The following is a 22,136-nucleotide window of genomic DNA, read 5'->3' as shown; positions in this document are numbered from 1 at the left end:
CCAGTATTCTGGCCTGAAGAATTCCATGGACTGTATAGTCCATGGGGTCACAAAGAGTCAGACACGACTGAGCTTTGGGTTAATTTTTCTACTAATAATTTAATTTTTAAAGATTTATAAGAACTTTTTATATTAATGGTAGTTAACCTTTGTCCTGTATTGTCATATGCCTTTTCCCAATTGGTAATTGGTCATTTACTGATTTTGTATGTATGTGTGTGATGGTGTGTGTAAGGATGTACAATCCTGAATCTCTAGTGAACATTTAAGCTCTTTCCTAGCTTTGTATCATACAGAAATTTGGCAAGCATAACATTTCTGTACAATATCTTACATTAAAAATTCAAAAATTATACTGAAACTCCGCAAACCATATACTTCTGTAGTAATAATATAGCATGCCAAACTACAAAGGACATTGACTGTTGGAAGAAAATTCCATTCCCTTTGTTCAAATTAATCCTCTCTGGTTTTTATTGTAAGGTATACTTTTCCTTTGAGTGCTCTGTGTGGTCCTTTTAAAAGAGAGGAAATGCCATTATGCTTCACATTTTTAAGCTTCTGGCAGGCAGAGACTGTTAATTTGTTTGCTTATTTAGAACAGGAACCTTTTATTTTCCTTTTCTCTCTTTTCTCTTCAGCTTTCTTTTGTAGCTTAGTAACCAAAACTCAACCTCAGATCTGCCTTTCAGTTGTTTTCAGCCACCTTAGGAGTTTTCTGGAATTTTATTCTGTCTCTCCCTTTCCAGGGCCTCTTCATATGAGGTGTGACCAATGAAGTCATTGTGTTGCAAAGCCTGTGGCTGAGTGACACTGCTAACCCCCAATGCAAGTTTAATCAGAAAGAGACCTCATCAGCCAGAATTCTGGTCCTCATGAAACACTAGACCCCACATTGCTTTGTCTAATGGAAGCTAGGTGTAAGCTGTGGTGGATATTTGGTGATTTAAGTAAAAAATTAGTTACTTGTACACAGCTAAGTAAACTGTTTAAGCCCCAAAAGACTACATGAGGCCTAGAATGCTCTAATTGAAGGGCCAGATACAAGTATTGTTGATTAACTACTAAGCTTTAATCACAGACTAGTATTTCTGTCATTAATATCAAGGGAGGTAATATCACCACATAATTTAGCTGAGATCAACATGTTTGCTTTATTCATAAAGTGGACTGCCCTGTGTATCTATGCTTCTCTGTTCTTCATGCAGACAAAGCAATAAATTTAAGAAGTAAGAATTACTGACTGGGCAGTGGGACATGAATAGGAAGAAAATTCTCTTTCTTTCCCCCCTCTCTTTCCGCTTTCTTGGATGATGGTGAGTTATAGTAATTTACTGAAGAATGAATGATGGCACAGGAACTTGACACCTGCTGGGAGTCAGTGGAATAGCAAGCAGTAGGTATATAGTCCTTCCCCTGAATCAGAGGTATTTGAGCACCAAATCTGTGAGAAAAACAAATCCTAAATGTAAATACATGCAACTTTGTATTCTCTCTCAATACCCAACTTCAGTCCCCGTGGATGTCCTGGGAAGTACAGTATTCTGTTATCTTAATTTCCTCCTGAGTTGGCTGATACGGCCTTTCTTTTTAATCAGGGGTTGAGGGGATTCAAGAGGACAGGAAAGTTAAGTGAGTAAATGTGGTACCAGTCTTAGACCAATGCTTAGCCCCTGCAAATTGGCAAGTAGAGTAAATACTCTTATCTCTCCTTCTTTGCCAAACTGTAATATAAGATGAGGTAGTGCTAGCATCAGAGAAGGAAATGGCAGCCCACTCCAGTATTCTTGCCTAGAGAATCCCGTGGACAAGGGAGCCTGGTGGGCTGCTGTCCACAGGGTCACACAGAGTCAGACACAACCGAAGCGACTTAGCATGCATGCATGCATTGGAGAAGGAAATGGCAACCCACTCCAGTATTCTTGCCTAGTGAATCCCAGGGACAGAGGAGCCTGGTGGGCTGCCATCTATGGAGTCACACAGAGTCGGACACAACTGAAGTGACTTAGCAGCAGCAGCAGAGCCAGCATAAATTCTGGGAGGACATAAAGTTTACCATTGGGTAGGAGTTAATAAATATTCATTGGTGATATTGATCAGCCTACTCTTGACAGGCAGAGGCAAAGGCTTTCTACAGGCTTTTCCTGCTGTTATCGGAAAGTGAATGTCTGGTGGGAGTTGTGGGTAGTAGGGAAGCAGGAGGCAGGCAGCGATATTCTTAGATATGTATCTAAGGGAGAAAAATACGAGTCTAAAAATGTTGAACTCTTAATTACAGTAGGATCATTTCAAGCTTTCCTGTTGATGAGCCCAAAATTTATTATCCTAATGAGGTCAGCTTTGTGGTAAGATCTTTTAAGAGAATAGTAATAACAATTTTTGGCATTCATTTAAGTTCTTGATTAATTTAAATATGTATAGTTTCACATTTTAAGTTCTCTTCGTTTTATATATATTTTAATTGTTGTTATGGGACAGCTTCCATTGGCATCTAACAAAGTCTAAACAGGTTCTTTCCCTTGTGAAAAGGACCATCTCCCCCGCCTTGTTTTGTTTTGTTTTGTTTTTTTATAACCAGCCATGGATCTAAGGGTGATGGTCTTGATTGACCTTTTCAGCAGTCATTTTGACCTAGCCCTGCACTGTTTTGATGGTACTCTTTACTTTTCTAGGTTTGCTGTGGAATTTGTCCTCTAATGACAAACTTAAGAATCTCATGATAACAGAAGCCTTGCTTATCCTCACTGAGAATATCATCATCCCCTTTTCGGGGTGGCCAGAAGGAGACTACCCCAAAGCAAATGGTTTGCTTGATTTTGATATATTCTACAATGTCACAGGATGCCTAAGGTAATGCCACTCTACATCTCCCTCAACAGTTTCTCTGTTGACTCTAAATACTGCATCCACATCTGTCTTAAACTCTACCCAATTACCTGGAAATACAGTTAAAAATTATAAAGATCACTCTAAGTACTAGAAGCACAATATAGAAAAGAGTATTGTTTTTCCTGACATGTTTGATTCCAGAAGCTACCCACAGTAGCTCAGGAGAGAGAGCATATCATTTCCGATAGGTAAACTGGAAATCCAATCCGAACACCTACAAGTCCGTGCAGACTGGAATTCCCTGTCTCACAGGATTTAAGTCAGGCTGCATGCTATTTTTCAGTTGACAAAAATATAATTTAATGACATGGTTTAAAAAAAAATAGTTTTGAACCTGGTGTTTTTAAATAGGCAACAAAACCTAAAGGGATAGATTATCTTGCCACAAGAATAGCTACAAAAGAAGTTAGTTTGATCAGCATTTCTAAATATTGGGATGAAAAAGGTGCTTGAAATGTTTTCTCCCCTGGACTGTCAGGTGCCAGCTAAACCAGGAGGAAATAGAAATGCATGCAGGAAGAGGAAATGTTAGTCTTAACTCCTCTCGCAGTGTTTGTCTCAGGCTTTCTTACATATATTTGAAAATAATCATTGTCTTTTATATCAAAAGATTAAAAGAAACCAAATAGATATGTAATCAAAATTAGGCAGCCCAGAAGAAGCTGGGATATATTCTGCCTTTTGATCTTTTCTCTAGTTTCACAGTTCACATTTTGAGGGAATCTGTTTCAATGATAACGGAGGGAATTTATTATGGTAAGATGTTTATCTTATCTCCATAATTAATCACACTGTGTGTGTGCATGCACACGTGCTCAGTCGTGTCCAGTTCTTTGTGGCCCCATGGACTGTAGCCTTCCAGGCTCCTCTGTCCATGGGATTTCCCAGGCAAGAGCTGTGGAGTGGGTTGCCATTTCCTCCTCCAAGGGATCTTCCCATCCCAGGAATCGAACCCACATCTCGTGTGTCTCCTGCAGTAGCAGGCAAATTCTTTACCACTAGCTCCACCTGGAAAACCCATAATCACAGAGTAATACATACCAAATACCAAGTTTTTATGAAGGATTATGTTAGCCACTGAGAGTTTTTCAAAGATGAATGAGAAAATTCTTAAGAAACCTAGAATCTAGCAGGGGATACAGTTCAGTTCAGTTCAGTCGCTCAGTCATGTCCGACTCTTTGCGACCCCATGAATCGCAGCACGCCAGGCCTCCCTGTCCATCACCATCTCCCAGAGTTCACTCAGACTCACGTCCATCGAGTCCGTGATGCCATCCAGCCATCTCATCCTTGGTCATCCCCTTCTCCTTCTGCCCCCAATCCCTCCCAGCATCAGAGTCTTTTCCAATGAGTCAACTCTTTGCATGAGGTGGCCAAAGTACTGGAGCTTCAGCTTTAGCATCATTCCTTCCAAAGAAATCCCAGGGCTGATCTCCTTCAGAATGGACTGGTTGGATCTCCTTGCAGTCCAAGGGACTCTCAAGAGTCTTCTCTAACACCACAGTTCAAACGCATCAATTCTTCAGTGCTCAGCCTTCTTCTCCAACTCTCACATCCATACATGACCACAGGAAAAACCATAGCCTTGACTAGACGGACCTTAGTCGGCAAAGTAATGTCTCTGCTTTTGAATATACTATCTAGGTTGGTCATAACTTTTCTTCCAAGGAGTAAGTGTCTTTTAATTTCATGGCTGCAGTCACCATCTGCAGTGATTTTGGAGCACAAGAAAATAAAGTCTGACACTGTTTCCACTGTTTCCCCATCTATTTCCCATGAAGTGATGGGACCGGAAGCCATGATCTTCGTTTTCTGAATGTTGAGCTTTAAGCCAACTTTTTCGCTCTCCTCTTTCACTTTCATCAAGAGGCTTTTTAGTTATTCTTCACTATCTGCCATAAGGGTGGTATCATCTGCATATCTGAGGTTATTGATATTTCTCCCGGCAGTCTTGATTCCAGCTTGTGTTTCTTCCAGTCCAGCGTTTCTCATGATGTACTCTGCATATAAATTAAATAAGCAGGGTGACAATATACAGCCTTGACGTATTTGGAACCAGATGAGCAAATAAACTAGAATGCAATGAAATATGTTACAGCAAATTTTTCTATAGCTCCCATTGCCTTACCATGTGCAGCAGAGTTCTTAGTGTGGCAGATTAGGTTAGGACTGTTTCACTTCATTGTGTACATGACAGGTACACAATTCAAACTTCCTTTTTTACATTTTTTTGCTTATTTTAACTAGAGTATAATTGCTTTACAATGTTCTGTCTGTTTCTGCAGTATCACAACATGAATCACCTTCACACCCCTCTAGGTCATCACAGCACCAAGCTGAGCTCTCTATGCTATATATAGCAGCTTCCCACTAGCTATCTGTTTTACAGATAGTGTAAATATGGCAGTATATATATCTCAATGCTACTCTCTCAATTCATACCACCCTCTCCTTCCCCTACTGTATCCACAAATCCATTCTCTACATCTCTGTCTCTATTCCTGCCCTGTAAACAGGTTCATCAGTACCATTTTTCTGGATTCCATATATATACATTAATATGTGATATTTGTTTTTCTCTTTCTGACTTACTTCACTTTGTATGACAGACTCTAGGTTCATCCACATCCCTGCAAATGATCCGGTTTCATTCCTTTTTGTGGTTGAATAATATTCCACTGTGTATATGTACCACATCTTTTTATCCATTCATCTGTTAGTGGACATTTAGATTACTTCCATGTCCTGGCTATTGTACATAGTCCTGCAATGAACATTGGGGTACGTGTGTTTTTTTCAGTTATGGTTTTCTGAGGGTATGTGCCTAGTAGTGGGATTGCAAGGTCATATGGTGTTTTTTGCTTTTTATGGAACCTCCATACTGTTCCCTATAATAGTTGTATCAATTTACATTCCCACCAACAGTACACGAGGATTCCCTTTTCTCCACACCCTCTCCAGCATTTATTGTTTGCAGATTTTTTTGATGATAGCCATTCTGACCAATGTGGGGTGATACTTCATTGTAGTTTTGATTTGCATTTCTCAAATAATGAGCAGTGTTGAGCATCTTTCCGTGTGTTTGCTGGCCATCTGTATGTCTTTGGAGAAATGTCTAAGTCATTTTTGATTTGCTTGTTTGTTTTTTTGATTTTGAGCTGCTTGAGGAGCTTTTGTATTTTGAAGATTAATGCTTTGTCAGTTGCTTTGTTTGCAGATACTTTCTCCTAGTCTGAGGGTTATCTTTTCATCTTGTTTATGACTGCCTTTGCTCTGCTAAAGCTTTTGAGTTTAATTAGGTCCCACTTGTTTATTTTTATTACTGTAGGAAGTGGATCAGAAAGGATCTTGCTCAATTTATGTCGAAGAGTATTCTGCCTGTTTTCCTCTAAGAGTTCTATAGTGTCTGGCCTTTCATTTAGGTCTTTAATCCATTTTGAGTTTATTTTTCGTATGGTATTAGAAAGTGTTGTAATTTCATTCTTTTACATGTAGCTGTCCAGTTTTCCCAGCACCACTTATTGAAGACGCTGTCTTTTCTCCATTGTATATTTTTGCCTCCTTTGTTAAAGATAAGGTGACCACAGGTGTGTTTGTTTATCTCTGGGCTTTATCCTATTCCATTGATCTGTATTTCTGCTTTTTTGCCAGTATCATGCTATCTTGATTACTGTAGCTTTGTAGTATAGTCTGAAGTCAGGGAATGTGATTCCTCTAGCTCCATTTTTCTTTCTCAAGATTACTTTGGCTATTCAGGGTCTCTTGTGTTTCCATACGAATTGTAAAAAAAAAAAAAAAAAAGTTTTCTAGTTCTGTGAAAAATGCTATTGGTAATTTTATAGGGATTGCATTAAATCTGTAGATTGCTTTGGGTAGTATAGTCATTTTCACAATATTGATTCTTCAAATGCAAGAACATGATACATCTCTCCATCTGTTTATATCATCTTTGATTTTGTTCATCAGTATCTTACAGTTTTCTCCATGCACGTCTTTTGTCTCCTTAGGTAGGTTTTATTCCTAGGTATTCTATTCTTTCTGTTGCATTGATGAACAGGATTGTTTCCTTAGTTTCTCCTTCTGATTTTTTGTTGTTAGTTTATGGAAGGGATTTCTGCATAATAATTTTGTATCCTGTGACTTTACTAAATTCATTGATTTAGCTATAGTAATTTTCTGATGGCATCTTTAGGATTTTCTATGTGTAGTATCATGTCATCTGCGAAAGTGACCATTTTACTTCTTTTCCAATCTGGATTCCTTATATTTCTTTTTCTTCTCTGATTGCCATGGCTGGGACTTCCAAACTTCCATAAACCAAGTGACTCCTGTGGCTGAGATATTGATAGCCACTTGTAGAAGTGAAAGAAATACACCAGGAACCATGGCCTTAAGGACTGGGACAGAAATTCAGCATCTCTAAGACTCAGTCTCCGGTTGACAGGCATACCTCAGATATATTGTAAATTCAGTTCCACACCACTGCAATAAAGTGAATATTGCAATGAAGCAAGTCATGCAAATTTTTTTGTTTCCCAAGTGCATACATAAGTATATTTATATTATACTACAGTCTGTTCAATATGCAATGGCAGTATGTCTTTAAAAAATCAGTATACATACCTTAATTTAAAAATACTTTACTACTGGGATGTCCCTGGCATTCCAATGGTTAAGACTCATGCTCCCAATGCAGAGGGCCCAGGTTCCATCCCTGGTTGGGGAACTAAGATACCACATGCTGCACATGGCATAAAATAAATAAAGATGAAAAGAAATATTTAATTACTAAAAAATGCTAACCATCATCTAATAACACAGAGTTGCCACAAACCTTCAATTTGTTACAAAATAATTGTAATATCTATAAAACTCAATAAAGCAAAGCACAATAAAACAAGATATGTCTGTATATCCCATCTCTGCTTACTCTTCTTTGAAGACTGCTGGGCTCATTCTCTGAAAATGCAAACAAGCCTTCTCCACATAGCAGATCCCTAAACCACAGGCCACCCAGCAGAAAAAAGTACACTTCTTTCTTCAAATGTCAGTCTCAGGGAAGATTTAACCCTGGCCCTGCTTCTGAAAAGTGCGTATCATTTAAGCCTCTGTCCCCCTGGCTTGGCCAGGACCTGGATCAGATACTTGCTTCATGGCAATGATGACAACAAGGTTTGTTAAAGTAACAAGAGGGAGGGGAACACTTGCTGGGAAAATAAAGCAAAAATAGAAGACACCTTCCTCAGTTACAGCATATGCAACCCAGAAAGGTTGCATATGCTGTCTGTCTACAAGCTTCTTTACAGTCTTACTTCACATTTTTCCACCAACATACATCAAAGTACAAGCAAACTACAAAATACTTGCTTTCCTTAGATATTATAGGTAATTTCACATAGTCAAGGCTTTATTCAATTTTATTTCCTGGGAAACATTTTCCATTATCTTCCCATTACATGCTTAATCTCCTAATCATCTAACACCAAAGATAAAGTTCATCTTTTCTATAAAACATTTTTCTGCCTCCTCAGACAAACACCATTACTTGTTTTTTAAGAATTCAAATGGGAATTTTTACAGGTAAATCACCTGTGTATAGATTTTGCATCCATTACTGTTTTTATGGGAAGTTATTTGCATACCTTTTTTTATTAGATTGTGAACTCTTAAGAGCTAAGCCTATGCATTGTTTTAATCTCTAATTCCTAGCACCTAGCAAGGTTTCTGACACATAGTAAGCAAGTATTTGAGTGAGATGGGTAAATGAATGAATAAGCAAATTAAAATCCATCATAAATTAGGTGGATAATCAAGCCTGGCAAGGTATCAAATTTGTAATGGAAAGTAATGAAACAGAAGTTAGAAACATTAGCTAAGGGCAGACTATAGGGGCATTATAAAACATGCTAATGAGTTAATTTTCTTTCTTCTGTAAGCAAAATTCATAGTGTGGGGAGAATAGAAATATAAGTTCTGTGTGAAGTAAAAAAAATATAATATCAACATGAAAGGTATGTTGGGAAGGTAGAAATCTAAAGACAAAGATATTGGTTACAAATCTCCCTGTAGTCTTCTTTTATGAACAAGGAATAACAGACTTGCATGGTTTGAGTGAAGCACATTTTTCAGATATATTTTATCCTAAATCCACTCCCATCATAATAATATTTTGCAAAGACAATCCAAACCACTGGTTTGAACTACTTTCAGAAGCAGAATATTACACAAAGACTGGGAAATTGAGCATCATGGTATTTGCTTGCTAAAATAATCTATTCTTATTTCATCTGTATATCTAGTTTATAATAATAATAGCTAACATATATTATATATTATGTTGTAAAAACTGTTCAAAATGCTTTATGAGAATTTCCTCAATTTATTCTCAGAGTAACCCTTGTAAAGTAGGCGTTCCCATTTTATGGATAAGGAAACTGGAGCTGAGGGAGGTTAAGTGATTTTCACAACATCATACAGCCAGTAGGAGACAAAGCTGGAATTCTCATCCAGGAAGCCTGTCTCCAAAACCAAGCTCTTCATCTTGTCCTGGATATGTTGATATTAATCAATGTATACAAACTGTATACCTGTTTACTGACTGCTCTGCTGTGAATTAAGCCTCTTCTGCCCTTTACAGTCTCGTAACCTCACAGAGTCAGGTATGCCAGTGTATAGTCATGTTCTGTCTTATTATGGGCATTATATCTATGTTTCAGTAATTGTCTTTTTTAAAGAGTCCTATGCAAGTAGAACCTCTGCACTGAGTTTCCTATTGACAAAGAAGACAGAAAGCATATGAAGTTGGAGGTCTTTCCAAGAAAGGAGCTGGCTTTGTAGACTACTTCAGGTAGATGTCACAATAGGTATAAAAGTCAGTAAGGAGATGTAAATTAGAACCTAAGAAAAGACCTATAGGGAACCTTCAGTCAAATAGACTCGATTTCCATGAGAGCAGAGCCATCTTCTGAATAGTTGCTTACTTCTTTTTTCTTTTTAATTTTTAAATTTGTATTGGAGTATAGTTACTTTACAATACTCTGTTATTTTCTGCTATACAGCAAAGTGAATCAACTATATGTGCGTGTGTATATATATATGTATATATATACCCACTTTTTTGTATTTCCTTCCCATTTAGGTCACCACAGGGCACTGAATAGAGCTCCCTGTGCTATTCAGTACATTCTCATTAGTTATCTGTATTATACATAGTAGTGTAAACATGTCAAGCCCAATCTCCCAGTTCATCCTACCCCGTATCTCCCTGTTTGGTGTCCATATATTTGTTCTTTCCATATGTGTATATATTTCTGCTTTGCGAATAGGTTCATCTGTACCATTTTTCCAGATTCCACATATATATGTTAATATACAATATTTGTTTTTCTCTTTCTGACTTCATTCTGTGACAGTCTCTGGGTCCAGCCATGTCTCTGCAAATTGCACCATTTCATTCCTTTTTTTTTTGGCTGAGTAATATTCCAATGTATATCTGTGCCACATTTTCTTTATCCATTCTTCTGTTGGTGGACATTTAAGTTGCTTCCATGTCCTGGCTATTGTAAATAGTGCGGCAAAAAACATTGGGGCACATATAGCTTTAGGAATTATGGTTTTTCTGACTCCAAGTTACTCTAAAAAGATTTTGACTGGTGTTGACTAGCTCTGATAAAAATGAATCTTAACTACATAAAAAGGTCATAAATGTTAACAAATATAATTTCTACAAGTTCACTGGAGTTATTGTCTCCCCTGCAGAGTGTGGAACCAACAATAATTTGGCATCCTGAGTGTATCTTTGACATTGTGGTTGACTTAGGTTCAGTTCAGTTCAGTTCAGTTCAGTCGCCAGTCGTGTCCAACTCTTTGCGACCCCATGAATTGCAGTACACCAGGCCTCCCTGTCCATCACCAACTCCCGGAGTTCAGTAAAACTCACGTCCATCGAGTCGGTGATGCTATCCAGCCATCGCATCCTCTGTCCCCTTTTCCTCCTGCCCCCAACCCCTCCCAGCATCAGAGTCTTCTCCAATGAATCAGCTCTTCACATGAGGTGGCCAAAGTGCTGGAGTTTTAGCTTTAGCATCATTCCTTCCAAAGAATACCCAGGACTGATCACCTTTATTTTTTTTTAATATAAATTTATTTATTTTAATTGGAGGTTAATTACTTTACAATATTGTATTGGTTTTGCCATACATCAACATGAATCCATCACAGGTATACATGTGTTCCCCACTCTGAACCCCCCTCTCTCCTCCCTCCTCGTACCATCCCTCTGGGTCATCCCAGTGCACCAGCCCCATTTAGAATGGACTGGTTGGATCTCCTTGCAGTCCAAGGGACTCTCAAGAGTCTTCTCCAACACCACAGTTCAAAAGCATCAATTCTTCGGCGCTCAGCTTCTTCACAGTCCAACTCTCACATCCATACATGACCACTGGAAAAACCATAGCCTTGACTAGACAGACCTTTGTTGGCAAAGCAATGTCTCTGCTTAGGTTAGTGTGGCTAAATTCCTTCAATCTACTTTGGAATAAAACTTCTGTATACCAGTGACTTTGTCTCTTGATTAACTTGATGATGAGATCAGTTCTGAGAGGGACCACACAGGTCTTTATGTAGCAGTGGTGCAGAGTGAATATGCTCTGCAGGTAAAATCTTTGCTTCCTTAGTGAACTTGTGACAGTGATTCCAGTTCTGCCCACCTGGAGCTGTTACCAGCTCCAGTGCCATACTGTGAGATGGCATTCAAATAGGAGAACACTCATGGGCTAGCCTTCGAAAACTGCCAAGTACACCATGTGCATGCATGCTAAGTTGCTTCAGTCATGTGCAACTCTTTGCGACCCTATGGACTGTGGCAATTGTTTCTTAAACAATATGCTAGCATAATGAATAGTTAGTAAAAGAAAAATAAATTGATACATTCCAATTTGTGGTAGAGCTGTCAGAAGCAGTTGTTAGAATCTTTTCATACCTCCACATGCAGTGGCATCATGTTGCCACCTTGAAATCAGCCATGGTAGGAATATTTACACCACAGAAATTTGCAAATGCTACAAGTCAGAACTCTCCCCACTCCCCTTCCCCTGCCTCCAGGGGTCAGACAGGCACTTAAGTGGACAGGTGTGAGACTATGGGCTGATGTCTGACTAGAAAGTCGAAAAAATGCTTACCCCAAAGAGAAGAAATATTCAAAGTTCTGGAAGACACTTTAGGCCAAACACAGACTCTTCTGAGGCAGCCTCTGTTAGCAGTCTCATTCTTCAGTTGAAGAAGTTAAGTGCCAGTGACTCTTTCACAATAATAGAAGCAGTTATCAGAAATTTGAGAAAAGCAACTAATCCATGCATCTTGGGATTTTACCACTTGGTCTGTCTTTCCTCTTTCTCTTATCCAACCCTGTCCAGTACTCAAGTGCCTGCTGTATCCAAAGCACTATTTAAATTTCTGAAATTTCAAAGGGGAATGGGACCTATTTTTGCCCTGGAGGAACTCCAGGTTTAGTAGGGGAAAGGCACCAGAAGAGATAACCACAATCCATTTGATAAGAAGTGTAGAAGCGGTCTGAAAAGACTGTCATGGAGGCACGGAGTTGCTTAACTGATGTTTCCTGGGAGTTGGGGAAAATGTTGAGAGTCACATGTGGTAAAGGATGAGTAGCTGTATGAATGAATGTCTCCTCAATCATAGCTCATCATTCCATCACTAGTTCATCTCTGTCCTTTTTCAGTATAGCCATATAAAAATATGAATTCACAAAAGTCTGAAAAGTTGCTTTCCTGAAGTCCTATTATTTGTTAACCGTTTGCTTAATTTTATCTGCACATCTGAGTACCAGTTATTTCTAAGACTCACAGACTTAGAGAACCAGTATGTGGTTGGGGGGAGGGGATAGATTGGAAGTTTGGTATTGACATATACACACTGCCACATTTAAGATAGATAACCAACAGCACAAGGAATTCTGATCAATTCTGTAATAAGCTAAATGGAAAAAGAATTTGAAAAAGAGTAGATCATGTGCATATATAACTGAATCACTTTGCTGTAAACCTAAAACTAATATAACATTTTTAATCATCTATGCTCCATTATTAGATAAAAATTTTTAAAAAACACACACAACCATTTCTGAATTGTAAAGACTACCTCAGAATTTGCCATTTTGTTTAGGATAATAGGACAAAATGACAAAACATTACTATGAAACATATTCCTTTTTCCTAATTGTATTTTATGCTGGATGAAGAAGAAAAGCAATTGGTAATGCATTTCTCCGGAAAATAACTTAAAACTTAACTCTTTCCTATATCTGTCATGGTTTAGTAAATGTGTTTTAATGAATGTATAATATAGTTATTTGTACTAAAATTTATAACTGTCTTAAAAGAAAATTCCATTTTCACTTATCACTGAAGATCTAGCTAGTCTAGGGTGGGGAGTAATCAGAGGAAGCAAACTGTACTTCTAGAAAGAAAAGCAATAATTATTAGCCTTAATCCTGATGAGCCTCTTGATTAAGGACAAGTTTTTTGGTAATATCAATACCAACTACTTTTTGGAAAAAGAATATCTCCATGTAAATTTTTAATATATTCAATTATATCTGTCTCAGTTCAATTCAGTTCAGTCGCTCAGTCGTGTCCGACTCTTTGCAACCCCATGAATTGCAGCACGCCAGGCCTCCCTGTCTAGCACCAACTCCCGGAGTTCACTCAAACTCACGTCCATCGAGTCACTGATGCCATCCAGCCATCTCATCCTCTGTCGTCCCCTTCTCCTCTTGCCCCCAATCCCTCCCAGCATCAGAGTCTTTTCCAATGAGTCAACTCTTCGCATGAGGTGGCCAAATACTGGAGTTTCAGCTTTAGCATCATTCATTCATTCATATATCTGTCTACTCCTGCACAATAAAGCATGTAATTGTATTTTTGAATTTCATTTCTTATAATACCTGGATATCAAACTTCAGAACTCTCCTGAATCTGTGTTTCCTTAGCTGTGCTTTTCATTTTGTTTACCTTTGCTTAGTTATCCCTTATTCTGAATACTCCTGACAAAAAGATTTATCTGGTCTGTCTCTGTGCGTAATCCTATTTAGTTACTCAAATAATTAAGAATTAGATAATTAAATGAGAGTCTAATTTCTCTTATTATCAAATAACTATTTTCCTTTTTCAAAAGACGTATCTTTAGTAAAGTTGATGTTCCTTGTCCTGGAAGGAACAAGACATGTAGGTTGTACAGCTTTGTTCTGTTCCCAATGTTGCTTCTGTTTGCAGAATGAGCAGCTGACTTTGGCTGATGTTTGCGGATACCTGCAGAATCTGATGTTGACTTCAGAATAACAGACAAACCCTTCTTTTGGCATAGGGTTTTTGTTCCTCCGCCAGTTCAAGTGAGGCTCCCCTTTTGTTCTGTGCAACCACAAGCTGCCTCTGCTGCTTTCTCTAGGTTAATCACAGACAAGGCCCAACTGTTTGATATGTATCATCTGAGAGCTAAACAAAAACCCAGACCTAAATCTCAAATAACAACAGGAAGAAGGATGCCTCCTTATCAGCCAGTGTCTTATCAAGTGCCTATTGGGTCTTAGAATGGACTTAGACCAAGCTCTTAAATTGACTGGTACCACTTGGGATACAATTTATAACATGTATTATTAGGAAGCATATAATTGTTGGTGAAAATGAAAATATAGCCACAGTTTTTTTAAAACCATTGTGGTGATCACTAAGTATGCTGATTAGACCTTTAAGATAGGTACATTAACACACATGTAAATTTGTGTGTTAGTAGAAAACCACCTATTATCAGAAGTAGTCCCTCGTGTGTTTTTTGTTTTTTTTTTTTAATCTCTGCATCTTAGAATTACCTGTTGGTGAAATGTCTTGAAAAGATTCACACCTATCCTATTGTTGCCTGCCATTCTCACGCCCTGGTGACTAACTATGGCCTTTAATTCCAGTTGTCCATATACGACATTTGGACATTCTGTGTTGTAACAAACTTTCTTTTAATGCTGATAGACTATATTTGACAGCTTGCCTGCACATAGCCCCACGCAGATAACTTTTTATGGAAGGGCCATTAAAAATCCCATTAGAAGTGGGTAATTCTGATTTTAAAAAATAGTCATAGGTCAGGACTCTGAATGAAATTCAGCACACCCTAATTTCAGGAATTTTGTGAAAGCATAATATTTGCAAAGTATACAATAATGTCTAGAAAATGCACTAAATTGCAGTTATTCTTATCATTTGACACTGTTCACACTTTGGTTTGCCATATGAATTTAAAGTTTATTGTCATTAATTTTAACTGTCATTAATCTTAACAAAGACAGTTCTTTATTTTAATTCCAGCAAGGTCCTGGGTGTTTGCTTTCTGGGGTTTTTTTCCCCCCCTCCTTTTGATTGTGACACTGAGGAATGTGTGAGATAAATGGTTCTGGAGAGAGTCAGGAATCACTGATTCGCTTTCAAATAAACCACCTGAAGCCTCCTATGTGAAATTTTGGTTAGAGACATACAGAGGTTCAGATTCTATTTTTTTCTCACCCCTTATAGGTCACATTACCAAAAAAATTCTTCTTAATATCAAATGCAAGCGGCTATAGTTTGCGCTGGTATCCTCCTACTCAGGCCTAGTGGAGGTGAAGAGCTCTGAACCAGCCCTACCTTTATATTTAGAGTAGTTCACATCCTTCTCTACCCACCTCCTCCTGAAGCCCCAGCCCCTACCCACAAAGACCTGATATTTAAATTTTAATATACAACAGGGTACAGTTCTAATTTCCAGAAAGGTGCTCACATATTTACTTAGACTTCTGCTAAATTATACCAAGGGGAAATCAAATTCAAACCATAGACACTAAATTAAACATTTCCAATATATTCATTGGGTTTCCCTGGTGTCTCAGAGGGTAAAGTGTCTGCCTGGAACATGGGAGACCCAGGTTTGATCCTTGGGTCAGGAAGATCCCCTGGAGAAGGAAATGGCAACCCAGTAGATTCATTGGTAACTCTGATAATGAACTTTTATCGAGTAACTACTGTGGTTTTTATGCTCTTTTTTACTTTTCAACAAGATAGTTGTTTTAATATATTTTGTGAACAGTTTTGAGGTAGTTTTCCATATTAAACCTCTATTGGGCTACATCTAGGAAACAGTGATACATATTTCTCAGGACTCAGGAGACACAATGTGAAAGGATTGATTCTTCCTAAGATTAGCCATGTGAATTCCCTCATTCCCACAAATTTATGTATTAGTTGTTGAAAAAATACTGTAAGATGAATTTCTTAATAATTTCCTAATAATTACTGATTATTTTCAGAGTGATACAATAGCAAATTCCTTTTTAACTAGTGACCTCTATTCGTGGATGTATTGCTGTAAAATAATCCACCCTTATCATTTATCATATTGCTGAGTATCTGAGTAAGGTAGGAACTATTTTTGATATGCAAGAACAAATATTGAGGTAGTAGTGTTCCATGCACTTTCTGTCAGCAAAGGTATCAGCTGTCAGGAACCCCTGATAAGTCCCGTTTCAAGCCAGTAGAGTCTGGATAATACCAAACTACAAGACAACAGTTAGTGTGTGTGAGCTGGAAGTACTGCCAAATTGAATTACCATCCTCACCCAAAATAAACAGCCTGAAGTTAAACAAAGCTGAGTCATTCATCTGCACGGTATGTAAGAGGCTTTGCTAGGAAGAAAGACCTTTTGATTTGTCAAAGCCATTTTAAAACTACTGCCATTCTCCAAGCCAGATGTTGAAAAGGTCAAAGGGAAGCTTTAAAATATGATAACTCTGTCTCGGAGTTGGGGGACATATGGTACTTGCTAAACAAATGGCAGACTGAATGAATGTTAGATAAGGTTTGCTCCACTCTGGTGCCACCCTCAGCACAGAATAAAGAACAGCTCTCCTATCCTGACTTCACCACTAACTTAATCTCACCAGTAAAAGTAACTTCAGCTCTTTGGTTTCTCCATGTGCAATATAAGGAGACTGTGAAATATGCTTTTTCAGTTTTGTCAAGCTTCTTAAGATCCCATGACCTTAAAGGGCTCAGAGAATAGACAAAGGATCTTGGTTCAAATAATCATTTCTTGAGAAAAAAATTATAGGAAAAAATGGTTTTATTTACAGTCTATGAGCCAATTCATAATCTTTTTTTTAATGGACAAAGTATCAAAATCTTTCAAGTACAGGGAAAATAAGGAAGTGAATAATTACTCATAGAGGGGATTTTGTTAAAATAAAAAACTCATTGTATCATTTCAGCAACCATTAAATTATTAGTACATGCTTAGTTTTAGGGTACTTGTCTTATTTCCTCAACTATTAGGTTGGATTCTGAAACTGCATTTTCATGGGGTAAAGACAGCTGATTATTATAGATGTGATCTCCCTGGGAGCAGGTGCAGTGCTGGGTACTCCTTCCTTGTCCCCTGCAGTTCTTTATACAATGCCAGGCACTTTTGTTCTTTGACAATATGTATTGAAAACAGTATTTGGGGGCAGAAAGGCTTTTTTAAATCACTTAGTACAGTATATTAAAGATGAAGAAAATATGACCCCCAAAATTCTCAGAATTGTAGTTCTTTCAGTGTTCAGTATCACACTGAGACATTATACACAAAAAGAATATGCTTTGTAATGTTCTGCCTACAGTGAAAGGAGCTGGTCTGATAAATTTTATAGGAATAGTTCTTAGCCAATGAAGTTAGCAAAAGAGAATAAGGGTGGTTTTCAAAATTCTAAAAACTTGAAGTCGTTCTTTTGTCATTCTTGTTTATAGAGCTGTTAAAATTTTTGGAAAAAAATATTTTTAAATAGTTAATGCTGACAAGAAAAATTAATGCAAAGGAACATAGTAATACCAACATAAAAACATTATCTGAATCTGAAATATGATCCCTAAATATATTACTTTACTGTATTTGATAACCTTCAGTGCACTTTTCACATGTAGATTTAGTTACTGTTTATAGAAAGGTGTCATGGCTTAGCCAAATTAGAAATAGACTAAGTGCAAAGATGTTTATAGGTCAGGCTTGTAACCTAGGTCTTATACACTGTGAAACTGTGTTTTTCGTGGCATCTCTCTGTCATTTTAATTATAGAATCATCACATTTTAGAGCATTTGGTTTAATATTTGTCAGTAACAGTTTATGCTGAAGCCTGGAAAACCTCCAAATGGTATAGTCTAACACTCTGTATTTACAAATGAGGAAACTAAGGCCCAGAGAATTGAAGAAATTTTAGTTTAATTAGAATTAAGGCACAGAATAAGTTGAGACTTGAACATGTAGTGTATTGCTACAGCTAATATGCCATTTATTCTACTTTTAACTCTAAGATGTTTTCCTCATATATTTATACCCTTTCAAAAATAGGGTGAAGATTAAGTAAATAATACTCTGGTGCTTGGAATGAAGGAGACAGAAGGCTTACATTACACAATGATGTGTTTTGAATATGTTTATTAAGTTGTGTCCAGAGTTGATGACTGTAGGCAATTGGTGATTTATTGAGTCTAGGACAAATCTCATACTTTGACAAATTTTCCAGTTTTCCCTTGGAAGAAACTTTGAAACAAAAGTAAAGCTTTGAAACAAAAACCTATTAGATACACAGCCTGAGTGTATCTTCAGTTCAGTTCAGATCAGTCGCTCAGTCGTGTCCGACTCTTTGCAACCCCATGAATCACAGCACACCAGGCCTCCCTGTCCGTCACCAACTCCCGGAGTTCACTCATGTCCATCGAGTCAGTGATGCCATCCAGCCATCTCATCCTCAGTCATCCCGTTTTCCTCCTGCCCCCAATCCTTCCCAGCATTAGAGTCTTTTCCAATGAGTCAACTCTTTACATGAGGTGGCCAAAGTACTGGAGTTTCAGCTTTAGCATCATTCCTTCCAAAGAACACCCAGGACTGATCTCCTTCAGAATGGACTGGTTGGATCTCCTTGCAGTCCAAGGGACTCTCAAGAGTCTTCTCCAACACCACAGTTCAAAAGCATCAATTCTTCAGAGCTCAGCTTTCTTCATAGTCCAACTCTCACTTCCATACATGACCACTTAAGCCTAAATCTTATGACTAATTGTTTGTTTGTTTTTCCTAATAGAAATATGAGTTCAGCTGGCCCTGAAGGGAGAAAAGTGATGAGGAGGTGTGATGGACTGATTGACTCACTGGTCCATTATGTCAGAGGCACCATTGCAGATTACCAGCCAGATGACAAGGTGATTTAAGAGTTAGATATCTCTCATATTAAATTACTTATTTTGTCTTACTAAGACTTCAGAGTATTCTTGAAGTAGCTGCTTGGGTTTGGCTTTATTCATTAACTCATTTGTTGAGCTTAAGATTTCCCATACATGCTCATAAATTTTAAAATCTATATAGTCTGGTTTTTCTTTCTACTTTCCAGACCCAAATTTCAAACTGTTTAACACCTCTAGATATTTGAAAGGAGCTTAGATGCTACATTTTCAGCAATGAAATTCATCTCTTCCTTCATCCCCAAACTTGCTCCTCTGTATAATCCCTCTTAATATTTATCACCATCTACCAAGTGAAAATAGAAATCTAAGTAATCTAGGACTTCCTCTCTTCCATCACATCCCACATCCACTGGACAACAAATCATGTGCATTCTACTTCTGAAACACTCTATAGTTTAACCACTCCTCTTTAATGCTACTACTGCTATCCTAATTTGTGCATCTTTCATACTGATTATTGTAGTCAACTCCTGATTGATCCCTATAAGTAGTATCTCCTCCTGTTTTCCAACTCCCCATGGCTGGTAAGCAATATACCTAAAATATAAAGTCATTCTGAACACACTGTAAAAACCAATGTTTTAAAAAATTCAGCCTCTATTTCTTAGCATTGTGCTCATGACCATTTATGATTTAACCCTAGCCTTCCTAGCCATACTTATGTCACTCCCCCAGGCACCCCGTAGTCCAGGCACACCCTGTTGCATCCAGTTAACCTTGTATGATCTAAAGCCTCAGAAGTTCTGTGATATGATACCTACGAAGTTACCTATATATACATATATATAATCAATATTCTTGTCCTGTTTCTCAGGCCACAGAGAACTGTGTGTGCATTCTCCATAACCTTTCCTACCAGCTGGAAGCAGAGCTCCCAGAGAAATATTCCCAGAGTATTTATATTCAAAACCGGAATATCCAGGCTGACAACAAAAGTATTGGGTGTTTTGGCAGTCGAAGCAGAAAAGTAAAACAGGTATATTGGGAAGTCTTTGAAAGAAAAAGTGTGCGTGTGTATTTTTAAGTACTTAGTGTATGTCAGGCTCTATTTTAAGTTCCTTTAATCTTTGTATCAGTCCTATGAGGTGTGTATTAGTTTTCCTTTACTGATGAGGAAACAGAGATACAAAAATGTTAACTGATTTTTCCAAAATAATTCAGCAAATTAGTAGAGGAGATAGAATTCCATCCCAGGCAGTCTGGCCCCAGATTTACATTGTTAGCCATCAAACCATACTGCTCTGTGCCCCACAGTTTAGGAAGTAAACTTAATACCATGTGGCCAGTGGTATAGCATTGTCTTAACATTAAAAGAAGCTCAGACATTCAGCTTTAAATGTTCTAGAAAACAAACAAGACATCCTAAAAACAAACCTCATAGGAAGGACACCTTCCAGACTGGCATTTTATGAAAATTGAAGGAATGTGATCTCTCCTACTCCTCAGAGTACCACCGTTGTGATGAACTTGTAGAATACTTGGTAAATTTAGAATCCTGATGCTATCCTGGACAACTTCACAAGACTCTGTGAGAAGAGGCCTGTTTTTCTTATCTTCGGAGCAGTTGTGACAAATGTAGCTTTTAGCTTATCAGCAGCCTGAAAAATATTCTAGAACAGTCTTTGCTTAATTCTCTGTATTCTCTCTCACGGTGAGGGAGAAATAATCATCATGGGCTAAAAGTTAAGTGATTGTAGATCATACATGTGTGCCTTTTTAATGGTTAAGGTCTTATTAGTTTCTCTAGACAAGACAATACTTCTGGTCTCTTGGTTTGAGTATGGAATTATATAAATCACTTGAAGTCTTTAATTTTGGATTCCATTATGTGTGTGGTTAGCAATACCAGGACATGCCAATGCCAGAGGAAAAGAGCAACCCCAAGGGCGTGGAGTGGCTGTGGCACTCCATTGTGATACGAATGTATTTGTCCTTGATCGCCAAGAGTGTCCGAAACTATACTCAAGAAGCATCTTTGGGAGCGCTCCAGAATCTCACGGCAGGAAGTGGACCAGTGAGTATTGTGCTACTTTAAAAAATAATGACATTTTAGATACACCTACATTAAGTTCAGAAATGATAGTGAAGTAAAACCATCAGTTTTCTTGCTTTAGTCAAGAAAGTTCTCAGGAATTGCCAGAGTTTGGCTTTCCAGGACTTTCAGCCTCAGCTTCTGCAGAGCCAAGTCAAACTGTAAGTGAAAGGCTCAGTATTTATCAGTATTAGTCAGAGCTCTTTCAGTTAGAAGTCTCAAAATCCTACCTAAACTGGCTTAGGCAAAAGAAAGGAATTTCTTGACTCATATCACTGAAAAGTCCAGGGTGGGTTTTCCTTCTATCCTGGTGGGACGTAGGTGCCCCAGGGATTGTAATTGTGATTCTTTATCTCTGGCCTCTGTTTTCTTTCCTCTGTTGGTTTCTTTCTCAAAGGCTATCCTCATATTACAGTAAAGATAGCCACCAGTGATTTCAGGCTTACCTTTCATCCAGCCCAGTGTCTCCACAAGAAAAGAAACTACTACTATTTTCCCAATAGCTGTAAGAACTTAGCCATTTGCAAACAAGTTTCTGTGGCTAGGAGTCTGTGATGTTCTAACTGGTCAAGTCTGAGTTGTGTGCTCACATGTGAATTTCAGGGGCATATGGTTGAGTGAGCAAAGTCACTGCCACTTGTACCATATAGAGTGACTTTCTAATGGAAAAGTCAGTGTTGTTACCAAAAAGAAGAATGACTGCCAGAAAGCAGAGACAACATATGTCCACTGCAGTTGGAAAGAACATCTGTGCTTTTGTGTCCCAGAAAGTCAACTACAAAATGAAGAGCTACGTCTCTTTTCAGATGTACTTACTTTACACCAGCAAAATCAAAATATTAAAAAGAGTAAAAACTTACAAGGTCCTGTGATAAACCATAATGGAAAAGAATATGAAAAGGAATG

The 22,136-nt window shown here is 38.0% G+C and overlaps 1 protein-coding gene across 1 annotated transcript in view; it reads left to right on the top strand.

Annotated features, from left to right (window-relative positions):
• Positions 1-22,136, top strand: part of LOC120858547 (plakophilin-2-like) — a 92,060-nt gene that overhangs the window by 55,378 nt on the left and 14,546 nt on the right. Inside the window, exons 6-9 of the mRNA XM_040234675.1 lie at positions 2,673-2,850; positions 19,039-19,156; positions 20,013-20,174; positions 21,039-21,212. Of these exons, the coding sequence (XP_040090609.1) occupies positions 2,673-2,850; positions 19,039-19,156; positions 20,013-20,174; positions 21,039-21,212 (632 nt within the window). The remainder of the gene's footprint in view (positions 1-2,672; positions 2,851-19,038; positions 19,157-20,012; positions 20,175-21,038; positions 21,213-22,136) is intronic.

Source organism: Oryx dammah, unplaced genomic scaffold, assembly GCF_014754425.2.
Source record: "Oryx dammah isolate SB20612 unplaced genomic scaffold, SCBI_Odam_1.1 HiC_scaffold_29, whole genome shotgun sequence".
Classification (NCBI taxonomy): Eukaryota; Metazoa; Chordata; class Mammalia; order Artiodactyla; family Bovidae; genus Oryx; species Oryx dammah.
This window is presented reverse-complemented; position numbering and strand designations above follow the sequence as displayed.